The sequence below is a fragment of the Juglans microcarpa x Juglans regia genome, chromosome 6D (assembly GCF_004785595.1).
Source record: "Juglans microcarpa x Juglans regia isolate MS1-56 chromosome 6D, Jm3101_v1.0, whole genome shotgun sequence".
Taxonomy (NCBI): Eukaryota; Viridiplantae; Streptophyta; class Magnoliopsida; order Fagales; family Juglandaceae; genus Juglans; species Juglans microcarpa x Juglans regia.
In genome coordinates, this window is record NC_054604.1 from 4,430,436 (window position 1) to 4,453,214 (window position 22,779).

General features: G+C 37.5%; 1 protein-coding gene across 2 annotated transcripts; it reads left to right on the forward strand.

Moving 5' to 3' along the window:
- The first annotated feature begins 20 nt into the window (after nt 1-20).
- Nucleotides 21-22,509, forward strand: LOC121234768 (transportin MOS14-like). Of its 2 annotated transcripts, XM_041130857.1 has the most exons (27): nt 21-391; nt 2,952-3,029; nt 3,155-3,217; nt 3,398-3,445; nt 3,528-3,674; nt 4,422-4,553; nt 4,684-4,724; nt 10,784-10,875; nt 11,021-11,148; nt 11,904-11,979; nt 12,144-12,264; nt 12,345-12,444; nt 13,247-13,328; nt 13,931-14,013; nt 15,107-15,226; nt 17,090-17,141; nt 17,619-17,774; nt 19,207-19,330; nt 19,425-19,506; nt 19,593-19,681; nt 19,778-19,852; nt 19,956-20,010; nt 20,882-21,001; nt 21,083-21,175; nt 21,265-21,410; nt 21,512-21,689; nt 21,806-22,509. In XM_041130857.1, the coding sequence occupies exons 1-27, from the start codon at nt 269-271 to the stop codon at nt 22,082-22,084; spliced, it is 2,883 nt and encodes a 960-aa protein (XP_040986791.1). In that variant the 5' UTR covers nt 21-268; the 3' UTR covers nt 22,085-22,509. The 2 variants fall into 2 exon arrangements, with proteins under 2 accessions (XP_040986791.1, XP_040986792.1); XM_041130858.1 differs by lacking the exons at nt 21-391; nt 2,952-3,029 and having other exon boundaries at nt 3,533-3,674.
- Nucleotides 22,510-22,779: the final 270 nt, after the last annotated feature.

Genomic DNA, 22,779 nt, shown 5'->3' on the forward strand with positions numbered 1-22,779 from the left:
TGTTATTGACCACAGAGTCGGACAAACACAGATCGGACGGCCGATAGAGATTCAATTCCTTCCGAAAGACCACCGATCTTCATGGTCGTCATCCCCCAAACGTCATTTCTCTCTCTCCTTCGGGGCGCCAAAAGAACACCTCTTTATCCAGAAATTGAAAAAAAAGAGAGAAAGTAATATTAGGCAGAGAGATCGTTGTAACATTACGCTGACGCAAATCGAAGAAGAGTAAGCTTTACTACTCAGAATTCTGGTTCGTGAGCAGAGCATGGAGCTCCAAAACACGGTGAAAGAAGCCCTAAACGCTCTCTACCATCACCCGGACGATACGGTTCGTCTGCAAGCAGATCGCTGGCTCCAAGATTTTCAGCGCACCCTCGACGCCTGGCAGGTACTTCGCTATCCACTTTTTGCTTCTTGGAGTCGAGGAGTTTCACTTGGTATTGGAAGCTTGGGGATTCGATTTGTGTCAAGAAGAGTACTTTTCTTTTTATTTTTTATGTTTGATTTATCTGTGATAGATTTAGGAGGTTTTTATGATATGCTTGGTTCTGTTTTGCTGTTTTACTGATGGAGCTGGATTTGAGAAGTTCACAAGTTGATGCTTGGATTGCTTTTGAAAAACTGGTGCACGTGCGTTTTTCGAATGTGTTTCATTTAGGGCTCGGTTTTGAAATCTGAGTAGCGGTCCACTGTTTTTTTGTTTTTTTTGGGGTCATGAAAGCCACGTATGGTCTGTTTGGTTGCTTAGAAAATGTGAAGAAACGAAAGTAAATTGACAAGTTTGAATAATATAAGTATCTGGCAACTACGCGAAGGCCTGCACTCGAATTCAGTCGTACTATGCTTGGCTGCTGAGAGAAAAAAGGGAAAGATAATGTACTAAAGTTTTTGAATTCTCATTTATACTTATACTTCTAACTATAGGAAATCTTTAACGATTTCTTCTTATCCTTCAGTCGTACTATGCTTGGCTGCTGAGAGAAAAAGGGGAAGATAATGTCCTAAAGTTTTTGATTTCTCATTTTATACTTCTCACTAAAGGCCTTCAACGATTTCCCTCTTCTGAGCCTAGAACAGTGTGATTTTCATCTCAGTAATTTATGTACTAACTTGAAAGTCTTTTGTTCTAATTCATTAACTGTATGTTTTAAGATGTAGTAATCAACATTAATGTTCAGTCACATGAATTCTATTCTTGTAAACTGGGTGTTGGTTTTTTGGGGAAGAATATTTTTAGTTTTTTTGTAAACTATAACTTATCGTTCATTAAAGAAAACTACTCCTTGCTGGGGGCCTGTGCACCCCTGGAATTAGTCGGGACGCTGTTCTCGGACACTCGGTGCCAATAAAAAAAAAAGAATTAAAGAAAACTATCTAACTTATTGTTCATTAAAAAAACTATATAACTTGTCGGAGAAATATGTTCTGTTCTATGCGTTTTGGCATTAATTTTGAATCGATTTGTTTGTTTTATATGTTTTGGTGTATGATTGCGAAAAAGCCAAGCTTTAACTATTTCAGCTTGGGCTTGGATTGAGGGCTCAGGCTCACCTGGTATGCTGGGCTAGGGTTATGCTTAACTCATTTTTGGGAACTACTTAGGCCTCGTTTGGATGTTGAGTTGAGATGAAAAATCTGTGAATAGCAGTGCAATGGTATGAGTTAAGATGTTTTACTGGGTTTTAGGAAATGAGAGAGAAAAAATTGAATAAAAATATTATAAAGTTAAAATATTGTTAGAATATAATTTTTTAATATTAATTTTGTTTTGGGATTTGAAAAAGTTGGATTGTTTTTTGTATTTTGTTTGGAAGTTTGGGAAAGTTGTAATGATTAGGTAATGATTAGATGAAAAAGTTGAACAATATTAGAAGTGAGTGTGGGACTCCTCTTGTTTTACTAGATATGAGGTGGGTGATGGGTGACCAACACCTAGAAGACTACCTTCCTCTTGTTTTTTCGATTATCCCAATGCAAGGAGGCTGAATTGCACAGCACTTGCTGATTTCTGACAGTATGCCCCAATAGGTTGCAATTTTTATTATACCAGCCTGACATTAGGAGATATATATATATATATACACACACACACACACGCGCTTTGTTTTTTCTACATGCTGTTTGCTTGGCAGCCTTAGGAAAGATCTTAATGATAGATAATCTGAGAAAGAGGCATGTTATAGTAATGGATTGGTGTTGTTCTATGTGCCAATAGAGTGGGGAAAGCTTTAATCACCTTCTGCTAGATTGTGAGTTGCTTAAGGGTTTATCAATGGGCGGTAATATTCATGACTTTGGGGTTTTGAGTGGGTTATGCCTTAATGAGTGGTGGAGTTGTTGGCATGTTCGCAAAATCTTTACCGAGTTCATAAAACTCCAGGATTTTTAGAGGATGGTTACCCTATGCTTAAAGTGATGTATTTGACAAGAATGCAATGCTTTGAAGACTGAGAGTGGACAGTGACAGAAGTAAAAAGCTATCATATTTTGCACCCTCTATGTTCGGATGGATGCTCACAATAACTTCCAATTCTCCAGTTTTCTAGACTAAAAATACTTTTCGTTTTCTTCTAGCTAGCTGGGTGTTACTTTTTGTATACTTGGATTGCGCCATTCTGCGCGTTTAATAAATTTGCATTAGTCATATGTATATGTTTAATAAATCTTTGGTTGAACTTTTAAAAATCTTTGGTTTCTGTCCCTTTCGTAACTTGTATTGGCAATTTCATGTTATCTGATTGGTACTAGTCTTCATGTTCAAAGTTCTGGCTGTATATTTCTATACTTGTGCTTTGTGTGTTGATTCCATTTGTATTGGATGCTTTTACATGTTGTTCCATTTTGATTAGCATTTGTTATATTGTTCTTTCTTGTTCTGTGACTTCTCAGAAAAGGCCATACGGCCATAGTGTGTTCTGTTTTAGTTAACTTTTTTTTTCCCTTTTTAGGTTGCTGATAATTTGCTTCATGATGCCACTAGCAATCTTGAAACTTTAATCTTCTGTTCTCAAACCCTCAGGAGCAAGGTAAGCTTACACACTTTATGCTACAGATATATGAAATATGAAACAATGAAAACCTAGTTTAGATATGATGGTTGCTGGGGAATGGACTTTTTATTGTGTTGTCATGCCCTTTGTGTCTGATCCAGGTACAACGAGATTTTGAAGAACTTCCTTCTGAAGCTTTTCGTCCCTTAAGGGACTCCTTAAATGTGAGTAAATATCTGTTCTGTATCTTCTGAAGGTTTTCTCCCCTTGCAGGATATAGTCTGTGAAGAAATGATTTTAGTTTTGATCTGAATTTAAACAATCATTTACACATGTGTAGAGATAGTGATTTAAAAGTTCTTATCATATTTATGAGATTTGATTGCATGGATGTTTCAATGTAGACATTACTGAAAAAGTTTCACAAAGGGCCTCCTAAAGTTAGAACCCAGGTACTATTAGAATTTCCTCTGCATTCATCCTGTAATTTTATGAAATCAAGAGAATATTATGCTCAATTGGCTTGCTTCGTAGATTAGCATTGCTGTGGCTGCCTTGGCTGTATACGTTCCTGCAGAAGATTGGGGAGATGGTGGTATCGTGAATTGGCTTAGAGATGAGATGAAGTCTCATCCAGAATACATACCTGGATTCTTGGAGCTACTAACGGTTTTGCCTGAGGTATAGATAAAGTATGGATTTTGAGAATATATATTGGTGATCTATTCAGAATCTCTTAGGAAGAAAAAAGAAAGAAATTTATCTGCATAAAAATTAAATAATGAGAATTCTGTCCATGGAAGATCTGAGGGATGCCCTTGACCGAGTAGAAAGTGGAGTAAAAGAAATGATACCTGAGAAGTGGGATTAACAGCTCTGGTCAAACACGATATCTTAATTGACCATAAATAAGCAGTCATATCCTTAGCACTTAATTAAAGGTTGTGATTTATATATTTCATGCACATACCCTGTGTACTTGGGCTACCCATTGATGCATCTATTGTGGTTCAGATTTACCAAGAAGAAAAGGTGGTTTGAATTCAGATTCCTTTGAAGCCAACTGGTCGATAGTATGAATGTTTGCATCTGTCTTTATGGAAGAGTGTTGTTTCCCCTTTATAACACCATTATAGTCTTTGCTGTACAAGTCATATTTCCAATTCCCTTAAATTGGAATTCCCATCTAAAATTAAAATGCAGGAACACCTTTATTTTGTGGCCTTTATTGTCTTTCCAATGCCCTTAAATAGGGATTGATAGTATGGAGAAAACAAGGGACTGTTTCATTCGGTGGTCTTTGGAGGAAATATAATAATACACACACTTTACTTTTTCCTGGGATAGATAGTCATATTATATACCGTTAGAAAGGTAGTAACTTTGGTGCCTCTATGGATTCTCTACCTGTTTTGTTCTTGCAATCAGGAAGTATATAACTACAAGATAGCAGCTCGTCCAGAAAGACGTCGCCAATTTGAAAAAGAGCTCATTTCTCAAATGGAGGTAGCTTTAAGTATTTTGACAGCTTGTCTGAGTATTAATGAACTTAAGGAGCAGGTGGGAGCTTTTGTTCTTTTTGGGAACTTATTAATTTGAGTCTATGTTGCTGTTTGGGACATTATGGGTAACCCACCTTTTCTTGTTTACTAAGTGGTTTTGGGTCATTTCAATCTTATTGACTTGTCAGGTTCTTGAGGCATTTGCGTCTTGGCTTCGACTGAAGCATGGGTATGCATGCATTTCCTTTTTTTTTTTTTTTGAGTTTTGTACATGCGTGTATTTTAATAGTCCTCAGAAACTTTGTTTCCTAGATAGAGAGGGGAGTACTTTGTGCAAGTCCTGTAGTCTCATAAATAGTGGCGAGTAGCTTATACCCCTCTAATCTAAAGGAGATTTTAGGATGAATTATTTTGTTATGGCGTTGTTCATTACAAGTGGTGCATGGTTGGAGACACTAACCATAAGAGAATAGAGTTAGAGTTTTCAATTACTTGAGTAATGCAGTCGTTACAAAATCAGGATCCTCCACCTGGGAAAGCATGGTTTACTTGATTGTATTATCAGGAAAACTGTTTTGTTTAATTGGTTAGATTCCTTTGAACTTGATTGGAAGTTTCCTTATCCTTTGGATCTTCTAATATTGGCTTTGTAGGACAGCTTGATCATTACATTATAAGGAAAGGTGATGGTATCTAGAGGTGGACAGTGTTTGTTTATTATGGGATAGAGTAAAACATAGAGGCATGCCCATGCTTGGTTTATGGAATTTTGAGAGTTTTTGAGATACGTTTTTATTAGTTTTTGTAAAGGTAGATAGGAAAATCTGAATATTTTTTTGAAATATGTTTTTAATTGAGATTTATGAAAGTGGATGGGAAGAGTTTTTTTTATTGGTAAACAAATTTTTATTGACCATAAGAGTACACAAGAGCCCAAGTATACGGGACATATACAAGAGTAACACCTAAGTGTGCTAGTTTAGTAATACAAGGAATTCATGAAAAGTCATGCCATGAAAATCAATTACAATTGACCCATGGAGTAAAGTAATAAAAAATAAGTTTCTAAGCTCATCCATTGACTGCTCTTGATCTTCAAAGATAAAGTTTCTAAGCTCATCCATTGATTGCTCTTGATCTTCAAAGTTTCTTTCATTCCTCCCCCTCCAAATGCACCACCATAGGCATATTGAGACTATCTTCCATAAATGCAATTTGAGAGTTGCCCCAAATGCCTTTCCAAGAAGCGAGGAGATTGCTTACCCTTCTTTGCATCACCCAAGCTAGTCCCAACCAAGCAAAAACTTCATTCCACAAAGTCATGACAATCTCACAATGAAGTAGCAAACGGTCAATGGACTCTCCGCTCTTCTTGCACATACAATACCAATTCCATGACAATGATTTGACATTTCATCAAGTTGTCTAGAGTGAGAATCTTCCCCAAAGAAGTCGTCCATACAAAAAATGCTGCCTTTAGAGGTGCTTTTATCTTCCAAATACTCTTCCATGAGAAAGGATTTACATTGCGCGTGGTCATGGCTTGGTAGAAAGAGCGGACTTTGAATATCCTTTTCTTAAAGGGGCACCAAAAAATCTTGTCTTCCTCTACCCCTGACAAACGGGTGGAATGCACAATGTCAAAGAATGCCGAAAAGACATCGATTTCCCAATCTTGTGCTTCTCTAAGGAATGTAGCATTCCATTGGGGAATACCATTGGAGATGATAAGTAGGTCTGCAATTGATGCTTCTTTCATTCTTGCTAGACCATAAACTTGTGGATAAGTTTCCTTGAGTGGCCTATCACTGCACCCTACATCATGACAAAACTTGACCTTGGATCGATTACCCACAATGAAGGGGATATTTCTTGCATATGTATCCTAGCCTCTTATATGCTTCCACAGCCCCACTCCATAAGACTCACTCACCTCATTAGAATACCATACTCCCCATGGTTCTCCATGTTTCAATTCGATGACGGTTCTCCACAAGGCCCCCTGTTCATAGTGATATCTCCATAATCATTTGTGAAGCAAGGCTTTGTTGAAAGATTTCAAGTTCCGAATACCCAATTCCCCCTCCTTTAATGGGAGAGCATATTATGGCCATTTCACTAAGTGAAATTTAAGCTCATTATTTATATCCCCCACCCCCGCGGGGGCGCCCTTTTAAGAAATCATGTTGGAGTTTCTCCATGCGATGAGCCACCTTGGCGGGGAGCGAAAATCAGAAATAATGAGAGGAAGTGAGTTTGGAAATTGGAAATAGTACTTTTGATTAAGGTGACCCTACCACCTTTGTATAAATACATTAGCTTCCAACTAGCTAATTTCATCTCCATTTTTTCTAGAACAACATCCCAAATAAATTTCGACTTGAACGTAGCACCCAATGGGAGGCCAAGATATTTCATGAGTAGTTGCAATATCTTGCATCCCAAAATAGAAGCCATACTCTCCACATTAGGAACATTCCCTACTGACACTACTTTTGATTTGGCCAAGCTCACCTTCAACCCTGATATAGCTTCAAAGCATAACCGGAGAGCCCTCAAAGCTCAAAGTTGTTCATGGCTGGTCCCACAAAAGATTAAGGTATTATTGGCGAATAATAGATGAGATATGTTGAGCAAGCCAGTGATTGCCTTCCCCACTAAGAATCCATAGATGAACCCACCCTCCACGACACTTGAAATCATCTTACTAAAAGCTTCCATCACAAAAACAAGGAGTAGCGGAGATAGAGGATCACCAATCACCTTCTCTCAATCATCGTGAGCTTTTAAAGAAGCCTGTTGGCGTGCCATTTGCCAATATAAAGAAACAAGCCGTAGAGATACAATGATGAATCCAAGTACACCTTTTCCTACCAAAGCCACATCTCTCTAGCATGTAGAGTAAGAATCTCCAGTTGACATGATCATAGGCTTTTTCCATATCCAGCTTGCACAAAGGCCCTGACTTTCTCGACTTGAGTCTACTATCCAAACATTTGTTGGCAATAAGCACCGAGTCGAGGATTTGCCTACCTTTGACAAAGGCATTTTAAAGCTTCGATATTAATTTCTCCAACACCTTGCTCAATCTGTTTGCCAATACATTGGAGAGAATTTTGTACAACCCGCTCACCAAGTGGGACGATAATCTTTTACCTCTACAACACCCTGCTTTTTTGGTATGAGCGGTATAAAAGTTGCATTTAGGCTTTTTTCAAACCTTCCATTTTCATGAAATTCATGGAAGACCCCCATGATGTCATCTTTAAGCACTTCCCAACATGTTTGAAAAGAAGCCATCCAGATTTGGAGTTTTGTCACTTGCCATGCGTTTTAATACTTGCCTGACCTCTAACTCCTCAAACAGCCTTTCGAGCTATTCTATTTCCTATGCATCAATAATGTCAAAAGCAAGCCTATCTAATTGTGGTCTCCAAGAAAATTGTTCCGAGAGTACATTCTCATAGTAATTGACAATGTGATCTGTGATCTCTATGGTATTGTTCCTCCTATGTGAGTTGGCCACCCGGTGGAAGAACTTGGTGCATCTATCCCCTTCTGTTAACCATAATGCTCGCGATTTTTGTCTCCAACATATTTCTTCCAATAATGAAACCCTTTCAATGTCCGCAACCACTTGGATTTTATGGGCCCTCTCTACTTCAGATAGTTCCTTCCCCTCTTCCACGCCCTCCAATCCTTTGAGGTCCTCCAAGAGAGTATTTTTTTTTTGCCCTCCACGTCACCAGACCTTTCTCATTCCACACCTTCAAATCTTTCTTTAGGGATTTCAATTTGCAAGCTAAGATATAGCTTGAGTTTCCATGAGATTGGTAAGAACACCACCATTGTTGGACTTTGTCGAGAAATCCTTCTGACTTCAACCATGTTCTCAAACTTAATGTATCTTGGGCCTCCATGAAAACCTCCACAATCGAGGAGGATAAGAAAGTGATCAGAACACAACCTGGGGACTTCTTTTGAATAACGTTCAGATAGTGTGCTTCCCATTATGATGATATTAGAAATCTATCGATCCTTGACTAAGAGGGATGTTCTCAGTTGTTGGACCAAGTGAAGGAGCCACCTACAAGAGGAATGTTCAGTAAATCTTGTTCAAAGATGAAGTTGGAGAAGCTACCATGGTTGGGTTAAAGCTAGAACCACCCGATCTTTCACTCAAGAATCGAGTGACGTTGAAATTGCCACCGATACACTAATATAAGTCCTATATGCTGCTTAGTCCAACCAGCTCATCCCATTATAAACTTCGTGTGTGGTCTAGATTAGGACCATAAACTCCTGTGAAAGCCCATTGGTATCCACCTACAACATTCTTAAACGAGCAAGCTACCATAAAGTCCTCCTAACAGTCCTCTATCTTTTCCACCACCCTTTTGTCCCACATCACTAAGATGCCTCTTGATGCTCCATTGGATGGTAAGTAATGCCACTCCACTTGATTACAACCCCACAAACTCCTAATAATGGGGATAAATTCCAACTTTGTTTCTTTCAAACATACAATAACTACTCTCCATTTACGAAGCTGATTTTTTTTATAGGTAAAAAAAAAAGATATATTAATAAGAATAGACATAACCCAAGTACACAGGGGGTATACAAGAGTTTTACACCTAGTTAAGAGGGAGAGATAGAAACAAGAAAATCATTAAAATCTAATCCATTACAAACTACAACACCCACCCATAGGAACAAAGTTTTAACGAAGAACAATCTAATCTCCTCCAATGTTTGCTCCTAATCTTCAAACGTCCAATCGTTTCGTTCCTTCCATAGGCACCAAAGAATATATATAGGAACCATCTTCCACACGTGTGATTTGTGGAATTCCGCCCAAATTCTTCCAACTGGCTAGGAGTTCAACCACCGTAGCATATAATATGTTTAGGAAGTTGATTTCTAACTATAGTATATTATATGTTTAGGACATTTTGTTTTGGTTTTTGTAAAAAGTTGTTTTGATTTTGTGTTTTTGACTTTTCATTGGACTCTAGGTAAAACTAATTGGACGAGAAATTTAAATAATAAAAAGATGTTTGGTTCGAAGTTGAAAAATATTTTTGATCAATATTTACAATTGATGGTAACCAAACATCGCTAGAGCATTTTGAGGCTTTTACCTATTTGAGACTTGATGTGAGGGCTTTTGAGGCTAAGGGTAAACTTGTGAGGACTTTGGAAAACAAGTTGCCATCAAGGATAGCTTTCTTTGTTTGGATGGCTACCTTAGATAAGATTTTTTTTTTTTTTATTTATTTTTTTGATGACGGGGGAACCACCCCACGGCAGAGTCCTCTAAACTCACCCATGGAACCTAAACCCCCAGGGAGACAGCATAGCAACCCACCGCCATGGCCTCCCACTTGATCCCAGTTTGATCCCAGGGAGAATTGAACCTGTGACATGGAGCTCATGCACACAAGTTCGCCCTTACCACTTGGGCTACCCACAGGTGGGTTACCTTAGGTAAGATTTTAACGATGGATGATCTGTGAACAAGGCATAGTGTGGTATTGGAATGTTTCTGTATAGGCAAGAAAAACGGGGAAAGCATTGATCATCTACTACTACATTGTGAATTATCTAGAAGCTTATAGGCAACGATATTTAGCACTTTTGGGTTTTAGTGGGTTATGCCCCTGAGGGTAATGTAGTTGTTGACATGTTGGCTGAATCCTCGTGGTGGTCATAAAAATTTAGATGTTAGGAGGATGGTACTTTTGTGCTTAATGTGGTGAATTTGGCAAGAACACAATGCCCAAAGTTTTGAAGACTGGGGGAGGATGATGTCAGAACATAAATTTCAACAATCTCTATGCTTGGAAGATTGCTCACAACAGCTCCCAATTATCCAGCTTATTAGAAGTTAAGGAATATTGCTGTCTTTCTTCTTCTTGCTGGTTGGGCATATCATTTTGTATACTTACTTTGTATTGTGCCCCTCTGTGCTTTTGATAAAGTTTGCATTACTTAAAGAAATTGGTAAGCATGGAATGCTAAAACATAAATTTTTTTAGCCTTCTTGAAATAGTTGGGTCAAAGCCTTTGTTGGTTGGAGTCCTATTAATACATTGTTGTATGTATTTATACAAGTTGCGTGCTTGCATTTGTGGATGATGATATCATACATAGTGAATCTTACTAGATTAAATATACCTCCACTTGGCAAGTAGAAGTTTCCTTGGTGTGCAATTCTTATGCAGCATAAAGTGATCTTTTCTGAGCATGTGGATAACATGACAAGTGAATCTTGTGTTATTTCAGGATCCCTGGATCTGTGCTTGCTTCTCATCCCTTGGTGCTCACTGCTCTTTCAAGCTTGAATTCTGAGTTTCTTTCAGAGGCAGCTGTAAATGGTATTATAGTTGATAAAAGCTATATTTCGTGGGGAATTGTATTGGAAAAGTTCTTTTCTTGTTTTGTATTTAAGTCCTTGCATAATTGATCTTTATAGAATCAGATGATTTTGCCTTTTTATTTATACCCTTTTTTTTTTTGCAGTCATTTCTGAATTAATACACTACACAGCGGCAGGAAGCTCTAGTGATGTTTCTGCACAGATGCCTTTGATCCAAGTAATTGTACCTCAAGTTATGAGTTTAAAGGCACATCTTAAAGATTCCTCAAAGGTATTACATTTATGGGGTTTTGAATTTTTGCTTTGTCTAGGTCTTTATAATAGGCTAATGTCCATGTGGTAGACAGTACTATTGAATATCATAAAATAGGAAAATGATTTGTACAGGCCTAGATTGTGTAAGCCCTAGGCCTGAATCTAGCATTACTTCATAAAATAATGGGTTTCCTGCTAAAGTAATGGTTATTCTGTCTAAAAGGCATCAATTCTTTGCCTTTGTTGACGGAGTTACAAATCTTGGGTTGAAACGTCAGCTCCACAATGCATACACCCATTTGAGTGTGTTTCTTATTAATGTGGAAAACTTGGTATGTTTGACTTATTCCTTAATTTTTATCCACAGTATTCTCCTCCAAAATCAGATCATGATTAACAGCTTGAATTGTTCAAGACATACTCCAGTTCTACTTTGTGCCAGGGATTTTGCTAAATCTGAGTGGAATTTAGCACAGTTTTCATGGAAGTTATTGGAAATGATACTAGTGAATGATATTAGGCATTCCAACCTTCTCTGCTTAACAAAATGATTTTTAATAAGTCTCTGCTTAACAAAAATGAGATACAATAAATGATTTGTTGTACTGTTCTTTTTCCAAGTATATTCGAATTGTTCAAGGCTGTTCTTGCTTTTATAAAAACAAGGTTTGAAGCAAATACATTCAGATTCTCATAGGAATTTAATTGCAAATTGGAGAAGTTAATGCATTATGGGTACATAATATTATTTCTTTCTAATGTTGCTTTTAGGATGAAGAGGACGTGAAGGCCATTGCTCGATTGTTTTCTGACATGGGTGACTCATATGTTGAACTGATTGCCACTGGTATACGTATCTAAAATTGATCGAAAGCCTTATCTTAGAAACTCTTGAATGCTTTTTACCTATAACGATGCATAATACTTTGGAGTACTGCACAGTTCTCTTGACTTTATGAGTTGCCTCGATCTGATAAATCTCCTTTCGGGTTGATTATTTCTTTTCTTTAGGTTCTGATGAATCGATGTTGATAGTAAATGCATTATTAGAAGTTGCTTCACACCCAGAATACTATATTGCTGCCATGACATTTAACTTTTGGCACAGTCTTCAGGTGGTCTTGACCAAAAGGTAATCTTTCTTAGTCTACTCGTGTTGCTGAGTCGTGCATAAATCAAAATATTGAATATAGCAATTGCAAAATCCGTCAGGGATTCTTATTTACCACTTGGTAATGAAGTGTCCATTGAAGCTGAAAGAAAACGGAGGCAGGATGCTTTTGTTCCATCGTATGAGTCACTTGTATCCCTGGTGAGTCTTTGGATCAGGAAGTCAAAAATCAAAACTCTTGTAGCATATGCTGAGCTATGTATAACATCTGTTGTCTTGGTATTGATCCTCCATTTCCTTTTATGGAGTTGTTGACTATCTTCATCTAGGCTGTGATTTCCTCTCTTGGGGTGGGGGGGTACATGTTTAGCATCTGTGTACAGGGACCTTCCTACTTCAATTTGATTTTTACAGTAATAAAAGAATAATATGAATTCCTAATGGCACATTCTCTTACACCCAAAAATTAGTATGGTAACTTTGTGTATATGATTGTACAACTATTCTTATTTCTCATTTTTCCTATTGCATTGTGATGGTGGTATTTTTATCTTAATAATTTTGGAATGAAATTATTAGCAATCTTCTTGTCTAGCATGATTAGATGCCTCCTCTCTTTGGCATGGAGAAGAACATGCATTTCTTTGGATTTTTCCATTTGGAACTTCTTCCACTTTTACTTTTGCCAAGAAATGGTTCCTTATGAACAGTTGAGTATTAATTTGAGACACCCTTTTCTCTCCACATGTTTTTGTGAAAGTGAAGGAGAATTGGCAAAATGTCTCTCAACTGGACTTATTACTGTATTACAGATTCCTTGTATCACTAGCCAATCATGCCTAGGTGTCACTCTTGTATATGTCCCATGTACTTGGGCTATGCCTAGTTCTCATCAATAAAATTCTTATTTATCGATAAAAGAAAAGTGTTACAGGGACAACTCTTATGAGTGTGTATTTTCCCCCTAACAAGATCTTTAGAGAGCTATGGTTTTTCTCCACAGGTTAGCTTTCGAGTTCAATACCCCCAAGATTATCTTGACCTCTCTTATGAGGACCGCAAAGAATTTAAACATACTAGATATGGTAATGATCACCTTTATGGTATTCTGATTATTATTATTATTATTATTATTTTAATTTAATTTTATTGTCCTTTACTAATTGGAGAAGTTCATATATTACTCGTGATTTAAAAGATTTCTTATTTTGTCATCTTATGATAGTATGCAAAATGTTTGGTAAGGGCAATTTCTAGCTGATCATTTTACACTATTGGGAGAATCTTCCAGAATGTAAAGCAGAATATTGTGGTTGCTGAACCAATGAAGAGGTAATATTATTAAGACAAGTGGTGGACAGAGAATGACAGACTATAGGCACAGAATTAATGCTCTTTATTTTTAGCTCATACCGAAACATCTAATTCAAAGAGATTCTAGTTGATTGGAATTACATAGTGTATCTTTATACCAAGTGCACAAAGATCCTAGTTGATCAGATCTTTATCTCTTCAATGATATTTTACAGACTTGTTTGTATTTTTATTTTCGATCAATTTGCTTTGTATGGAGAATTGAAGCTTCCATTAGATGTTGTGTTCCTTTTTCTCTTCATATTTGTGTCTTCAGCCAAGTGATAATTAATCTCTTCTTGCATAATGCTAACCAAATCTGTGATGTTGGTAGCTGTTGCGGATGTCTTGATTGATGCAGCATCAGTTTTGGGTGGTGATGCAACTCTGCAAATCCTTTACAAGAAGCTTGTTGAGGTCGGTTTACTTTTGCCTATTGCCGGAATAGTTTTCTCCATTGTTTTAGAAACACATCAGGAGATCTTAATTGTGTAGACTTTGCAACTGATTTGAAAAGTCTTAATTTAAGAACCTTATATGGTATATGACCCTGAGAATTGTTGCCATAGGTTCCCTGTATGCTGAAAGCCTTGAATGCTATTTGTTAAGATATAAAATAAATAATAAAATCTACCTCTTCCTATCAGTTTAAGCTTTTGGGACAAGTGGTAATTTCACATGGTATCAGAGTAGAGGTCATGAGTTCGAACCTTGACTCTACACTCTATCTCATTTAATTAAATATTCCACGTGTTGGGCCACTCATTGAGGGGGAGTCTAACTTCCACGTGAGGGGAAATGTTAAGATATAAAATAAATAAGAAAATCTACATCTTCCCATTAGCTTAAACTTTTGGGACAAGTGGTAATTTTACATTATTAACTAAAACATGTAGGATAAAGAATTATATAAAGGGGTTTAGGTTGAATTGGATCAACAATGCATCACCGCTCTTTCTTATTCCCTCCTTTTGAATGAATCACCTTTGGTTTTTTCTAAGTCAGGCCGTGGATCAAACTTATTGGGCACCCATGCTCTTGATTTGAGATGGAGAAAAAAGAATAAGAATCCCAAAAACCCCAAGAGGTGGGTAGTGGTCCTAGGGCGAGCTGTATAAACCGGACGTCCTGGGTTTGAAACTCCACATTCACACTTTTGGGGCAATCGGGCTGGGGGAATTTCCTGTTACCCAAGGTGCACGCGCACCCTCGGGATTTCCTAGGACTTTGTCCTAGACACCCAGTCCAATTAAAAAAAAAAAGGAAATTCAAAAATTTGTGACCATTTGTCCTTCATGAAGCATCTGTGGAAGGTGTTGGAAAAATATATTTTTTGTTAATGCCTTTTCTTTTTTCCTAGTTTTCCCTAAAATATGGTGGGTTGTGGATCTGTGTTTTGTAGGTTAAAATTTGACAATGTGTTAAGTATATTGTACTTTTTGTTGTTTGAAAATCTTGTTGCGAGATTTCTTTTGCTATGGTATATTTACTATCTTTTGTATGATTGAAGGCTGTAGCTTGCTGTGGAAATGGTGAAAGCGATGAGTGGCACCCAGCGGAGGCTGCTTTGTTTTGCATTCGGGCTATATCAAATTATGTCTCAGTTGTTGAAGCTGAAGTTATGCCTCAGGTATAATGTCATTCAAATTCATCAATACTTACTACTTTGTTCTTAAGTCAGCATTTGTTAGGGAAAAAGATAAGGAGGTTCAAAAAGCGGGAAAAAAAATACAGGTTTTCCAGGGAGGGGGTGTGAATTGAAGTTCTTCCTCTGGGAGAACCAAACAACATTTGCCCAAAAATTATATGGACAGGAAACTGGATGGAGTTTTTTTTATTGCTTATCCCATCCTTCATTAGCCAACAATTTTTTTTCTTCTATTTTTTAATTAAAAAAGAAAAAAAAACTGGTTGGGGAATGAAGCATGGGGTTAGGGGTATAGTACATTTATGTTTTGGCACTTTAGCTAGATAAAACTTCTACAGAGAAAGAAAAGAAAAGAAACCCCTATGTATGACCCGTGCGCACTTGTTTTTCATGGGTGGGTCTTTGGTGGAACAAAGTTCCATCACAGGTGGCATTCTCTATATGGACAGCTGTATTAGGGAGGCTCCTAAGGACCTAACCATGGATAATGCAAGGAGGAGCATCTTAATTTCTTTTTTTGATCAGTAAACAAATTTATATTGATCAAAAGAGTAGGCAAGGCCCAAGTATACGAGACATATACAAGAGCAACATGTAAGTGTGCTAGTTTAGTGATACAAGGAATTCATGGAAAGTCATGCTATGAAAATCAATTACAATCGACCAATGTAGTAAAGTATTGAAAAATATGTTTCTAAGCTCATCCATTAACCGCTCATGATCTTCAAAACTTCTTGCATTCCTCTCCCTCCAAATAGACCATCATAGGCATGTTGGGATCATCTTCCATATTGATGCAATTTGAGAGTTGTCCCGAATGCCTTTCCAAGAAGCTAGGAGGTCGCTTATCCTTCTCAGCATCACCCAAGCTAGTCCCAACTGAGCTAAGACTCTATTCCACAAAGTCATGGCAATCTCACAATGAAATAGTAGATGGTCAACTGAATCTCCGCTCTTCTTGCACATACAACCCCAATCCATGACTATGATTTGACGTTTCCTCAAATTGTCTAGAGTGAGAGAGTGAGGATCTTCCCCAAAAAGCCGCCCATACAAAAAATTCTGCATTTAGAGGTGTCTTTGTCTTCCAAATGCTCTTCCATGGGAACAGATTTGTGTTGTGCGTGGTCATGGATTGGTGTGCAAAAAGCTCTGCAAAACAACGTATCATCCTTCGCTGTACTATGAAGTGGCTAGGCCTTGGTCTTCTATCTTTTAGGGTGGAGTGGGTGATACCCCAAAAGGGTAGGTAGGAGAGTCATTGGCTTGTTGAGTAGAAGTTCAGAGGATAGCTCCTTTACACGTAATGTGGTATGCGTGAAAGGAACAAACTGAAGATTGCGAGAAGACATTGGATGAGCTTAGCTCCACAATGCCAAAAGCACTCTGTCAGGATGTCGGCTCGTAATTGTTCTAGTCATCTTAGTTCTTATTTAGAGTCTTATGTTTTTCTGCTTTCCTTCAACTCCCTTGTCATGCTCCTCTTGTATATGTTATGTGTACTTGGGTAGAGCCCCTTTGTGCAATTAATAAAAATGACTTGTGAACAAAAAAGCATGACTGGTAGGGTATCAATATATATTTTTTGGGTCTCTATCCTTCTTACCTTTTGCCTGTGATGTAGTAAAAAGGCTGTTTCCATTGGTGAGAAAATGGCTATAGTTATATATGGTATTCTTATCCTGCAAAGTTATTGTTTCTAAGTGGTGTAATTCACAGAAAAATAATTAGTTAGTTGAAGAAGTGCTTTGGGATTTTTTGTAGTAATATCTGTTTTTGACAATATTAAGCCGTAAAGAACTCTTTTAAGAGTTCCAAGTTTTTGTTGTGTTTGCCACATTGCAGGTTATGAGTTTCCTTCCCAAACTTCCTCAACAACCCCAACTACTTCAGACAGGTAATATTTTTGTACCGTTGAGCAAAACCATTTCACTGGAGCAAAAAACTTTTTCGTTTAAAAAATATTGTTTGAAATTTATTTAACAAGAATAGATGTTGGTTGGAACGTTCATAGTGATACGTACGTTTGAATGTTGTTTGCTGTTTCTTGCAAAAACTGAGGAATTCCAATTCCTCAACAAGCCCAACTAGTTCAGACGGGTAATATTTATATTATAGCTCAAAGATTGTTCTTCCCTGCGCCTTCTCCCCAATGAGGGTCATGTCTTACCACCGGTGGAGATGGTAAACCATCTCTACAAAGGTAGAAAAGGTTTTTAGTCCAAAACATTGCATCACCTCGCTGCTCAGAGGGATGCGCCTTTGCATTCACATATTAAATGGGATTTTCTTTTTGTTTTCTTCACAGTATATGATATTTAGATTCATTGTTTAAAATTGATGTTTGTCATATGCATATGAAAAATACCTCCAGTGTGCCTGACAATTGGAGCATACTCAAAGTGGCTTGATTCTGCATCAATTGGACTATCCATATTGCCTTCATTGATCGATATCCTCATGAGTGGTATGGGCACATCTGAAGATTCTGCAGCAGCTGCGGCTTTGGCATTTAAACACATCTGTGATGGTGAGAAATGTGTTGTGAACTGCAAAGCTTACCTGATTTGTGTTTTTCTTTTTACAAGCATACAAGCATTGTCAAATAAGTTTGCTTGCATAACAGTAATGGTGTTTAGTGATTTTAGATTCATTTTTTTTTATTGGCACCGGGTTTCCGAGAACAACATCTCAACTAATCCCGGGGGGTGCACAATCGATCGGCAAGGAGTTTCCTGCAAGTGCACCTCAGGTAATTCAAGGGGAAAATCCCCCAATCCGATGGCCCCTAGAGATTGTTTGCACTTAAAGGATTCGAACCTTAGACCTTGGAGGGAGCATACCACCATGACCAAAGCCTTTACCACTTGAGCCAACCCATAGGGGTTAATTGTACATTCATAAACGATTGGCTTGTTACTCACATAATGGTAAGGAGTATTGCTCTAGATACATTTATTCAGCACATGCAAATCCTTACAAAATTTTAGATGGATTTAATCTTTGGATCTTTAGTTATAATGAATCTTAGTCCCTAGGATCTTTAGTTTTGGCCTCAATTGTAAATAGTAACAAAAGAATAATGGTTTGGATTTATAACTTATGTTCCTATTTTATTTGAGGAGTCATTCAAGGACTTACTCGTATTGAAATGAGGACTAAATAAGTCAATTTTATTAAGAGCACATAGAGGTGCAACCCAAGTACATGAGGTGTATACAAGAGAGAACACCAGATATTGGGGAGACGGAAACAAAAAAGACAAAATTGATTAATTAGGGAAGCCAGTGTTACTCTGAGTTGTCATCCAAACATGAGGTTTTAGCACTAGGGACTAAAGCTTCTCCACTATTTTATCACAATTTTTAAAGTTTTGCTCTTTTCGTTCCCTCCACAAGCACCAGTTTAGACATGAGGGAACCATCCTCCATATGTTGCAATGACCCATACCCTGACTACTCCAACCAGCCAACAACTCGATCATTTGGGTTATCATCCAATCAGCAGTAAAAAGTTGAAAAACTGAGAGCCTGTGGTCTATGTTGGTTTCTCCTTTCATTTATTTATTTAGTATTTATTCTCTCTCTCTATCTCTCTCTGATAGATGATAAACAGCCCATGAAACACAAGGAATTGAACCCATAACATTCCTTCCACCCTTTAGTAATGGTGGGAGCTGATGCTACTTGGTCCAAGGGCCATCGGCTTTACTTTTAATTTTATATTTACTTCGTGGGATTGCTTGATATTATTATTTTTATTCAAATATGCTTTTTGTGGTTTTACTTTCCTCTTTCAATATACAGCTCTGATATTGTAAGATACTAATCAGTTCTCTTACCGCACTCCTGTGGTTGCTGTTTTGCACATTAGAATATTGTATCATATTCATTAAGTTTCTTTTATTAAAAAAAAAATTATATTCATTAAGTATGGATTAAATAAATCTATGTTAACTGTAGATTGCCGGAGAAAGCTTTGTGGATGTTTAGATGGTCTCTTCCACATATATCACAGGGCAGTTACCGGAGAAGGTAGTTTTAAAGTCTCTGCTGAAGATTCATTGCATCTAGTTGAAGCATTGAGGTATATTTTTGCTTCCTTCAGACACGATAACATTGCATGGTGGAATAGATTCTCCATGAGAAGTTATTCTGAACTTTCTTAACATCTTTTGCAGCATGGTTATTACAGAACTTCCTCCTGACAATGCTAAGAGGGCCCTTGAGGCATTATGCTTGCCAGTTGTTGCTCCTTTACAGGTTGGTTTTTTTATTTTTCCAAGTGGTTTTATCGCTTAAACTTATTATGTGGACGATTTATCTAATTTTATAATGTGAACAACCAGGAATCTGTAAGTCAAGGTCCAGATATATTAAACAAGAAACCTGCTCGTGAGTTAACTGTTCATATCGATCGATTTGCATACATCTTTAGGTGTGATCGACTTCCCTTTGGTATTTTCTTTATTTCTCTTAACCTTTTAAGATTTTGTCAACATGCTTCTAAAACCAAGTTCGAAACCAATTTCAGATACGTAAATCACCCTGAAGCAGTAGCTGATGCAATTCAAAGGCTTTGGCCAATCTTCAAAGCCATCTTTGATCTGTAAGTAACTGTGAATTGTTTCTTAGCTAGGATGAGCTGCCATGTAAATGTACCTGGATTTCCCATTCTTCTCTGATCGATGTTCTAAATGATTCTGGTTTAGTCGTGCTTGGGACATGAGAACAATGGAGTCTCTTTGCCGAGCTTGCAAATATGCTGTGAGTTTTCTGAACCATGTTATTTCTTAGGTGTGCTTGATGAACTTATAAATCTATTGTGAAATCCTCCTGTTATACCGGTAACATTTAAAATCTAAAATAAAATGTCCTGGCATAATGGTGCTGAGAACCTAGTGGTGTGTGTACCATATTATTCTTGTAGCCTACTCATCAGGGTGCGACCTGGTGGTCAAAGGGCGGACTTGGGGTGAGCTGTAGATTCAGACATCCCACTTTCGATTCCATGCGAGAAGTGCACCTGGATTACCTAATACACAGTTATGGTGGAATGGGCTCCTGAATCTGGGGTTCACAACTCAAAAGTGGGTCTAAAAGGCCCTGCCCTGTTGAGATTCCACATCATCAAAAAATATTGTTCTAGTATTCTACCCCTTGAACCATGTAGATCACTTCCCACTTTGACTTGTGTTTATGCTCATTGCAAATAACTGATGTTGTAAACCAAAGTTCTGTTCCCCGTTGATGCTGCTCAATAACTAGTTTTATTTTTTGATGTGCGTTTATTGAGTGATTTGTTTGTGAGCTATTGTTATTCCTACAACACTTACAAAATTGAGTTTTGAAAAGGAATCTATGTCGATCTTGGTTCTCTATAATGATGAGTTACCTTGTTAGTGTCAATTTATTCTTGTATCACTTTTGAATTGTCTCTGTTTTGTTTGCATTGAAGTGTGTTTTCACTTTCTTCTTCCCCTATATTTTTATTGTTGAGTGGTTTTCCATGACAACATTGTGAGGATCATTTGATTGTCGTGCCTAGTATATTGTTATATTTAGTATAATGTATGATCTGAGAATGGAAATGTAACATTACTATTAGTGGTTATATAAAGAACTTAATTTTTCTTAGGTGAGAACATCTGGAAGGTTCATGGGAATCACAATTGGAGCTATGCTAGAAGAGATTCAAGGCCTATATAAACAGCACCATCAGCCCTGCTTTCTTTATCTCTCTAGTGAAGTAATAAAGGTATGGATTATGTTCATAAAAGCTAGTACTTAATTCTTTTTGTTACTTAATATTTGAGTGGTGTGTGCATCTTGGTTTCAGATATTTGGTTCGGACTCATCTTGTGCAAGCTATTTAAAAAATTTGATTGAATCACTCTTCCTTCATACAACAAGTCTTCTCACAAATATTCAGGTATTGATTCTGGGGCAATTGTTGTTTCTGTTCTTGAGATCTGCCTTTACGTTGATCGATACTTCATCCTATTTCAAACTTTTCTGCAGGAATTTACTGCAAGACCAGATATAGCAGATGACTGCTTTTTGTTGGCATCGAGGTGCATTCGTTATTGTCCACAGCTATTTATGCCATCTGAGATATTTCAACCATTGATAGATTGTTCTATGATTGGGATCACAGTACAGCATAGGTATAGCCCCCCCCCCCTTCCTCTCTCTCTCTCTCTCCCTCCCGCGGGGGAATTATATTAGTGATTAACATATTTCATGTGTTTTTTTCTCCATCTTGCAGAGAGGCCTCTAATTCCATATTGACCTTCTTATCCGATATCTTTGATCTTACAAACTCTAGCAAGGGAGAGCAATACATACCTGTCAGGGATTCGGTGATTATTCCTCGTGGGGCTAGCATCACTAGAATTTTGATTGCCTCTTTAACAGGGGCCCTTCCTAATTCTCGAATAGAGCCGGTAGCCCCAAGTTTTATTATAGAACTGTTTAACCTTTTACTATTTCTGCGTGTACATGATTAGCCGTATTCATTTCACTTAACTTTTTGGAATTTATGGAGCCTGCTTTACCCCAGGTAACTTACACGCTACTGGCGTTAACTCGTGCATACGGAGCACGTGCAGTGGAGTGGGCTAAGGAGAGTGTTTCTCTAATTCCATTGACGGCTGTCACGGAAGTCGAGCGGTCGAGATTTCTGAAAGCATTATCTGATGCGGCTTCTGGATTTGATATTAATAACCTGACTCTTCCAATTGAAGAGATGTCGGATGTTTGCCGGCGTAACCGAACTGTTCAGGAGATTGTTCAAGGTGCCCTGAGGCCACTTGAGTTGAATCTGACCCCTGTATCCTAGGATATTAGCTAGTGACATGAAAAGGCCATTTTGCTTAGGCCTCTGATAGACATTAGTTACTTTGGCTGTGTATTGGGGGTAATATTCTTTATTTTTTTCCCTCGTGTTTTAATTTTCATTCTCCAATTTTAGAGGAGAATCCTTGCCTCTTCTTATTGGGGGAGGAGCGATCTTGTATCTCTATTGACGTGGGGATCATCGAGTGGTTTCACTAGTCTTGGCTTTTTCTTTTTCTTTTTTTTTTTTTTTTTTTTGGGGGGGGGGGGGGGGGGGGGTAAATTTATTTGGTAAAGAATTGTATTTTACTGAAATGGGTAAAAAAAGAGAACAAGGACATTTTCGGAGTGTTTCATCCTTTACTATGTAGTAAATCTTCGAATCTATTTGCCTTTATAGCATAATTTCATTGCATTATTTTGGAATGACGTGCATATGTTCATGATTTATGGTTACAGATAGATGGTTTGATTATGCAGAAACAAATAATATCTTAAATGGTTTAATTGTACTATAATAACATTAAGTTTTATTTTAGGGTCAAATGTTTCTCATATAATGCTACAAACAAAAACCAGTCTATTTGGTTTTATAATGGCTTCATGAATGCTTGTTTTCATATTAACAAGAAATGTATGCAAGGATACACAAAATTAACAAGAAAAGATTTTAGTTGAGGATAAGAGAGAGAAGGGAAC

What these genes read in the sequence shown, in the direction of transcription:
- LOC121234768 (XM_041130857.1), top strand. Translation starts at nt 269, where the DNA reads ATGGAGCTCCAAAACACGGTGAAAGAAGCCCTAAACGCTCTCTACCAT. An exon ending in TGTTGAACTGATTGCCACTG is followed by an intron (nt 11,980 to 12,143) that starts GTATACGTATCT and finishes TCTTTTCTTTAG; the next exon opens with GTTCTGATGAATCGATGTTG. An exon ending in TTCAAAGCCATCTTTGATCT is followed by an intron (nt 19,853 to 19,955) that starts GTAAGTAACTGT and finishes ATTCTGGTTTAG; the next exon opens with TCGTGCTTGGGACATGAGAA.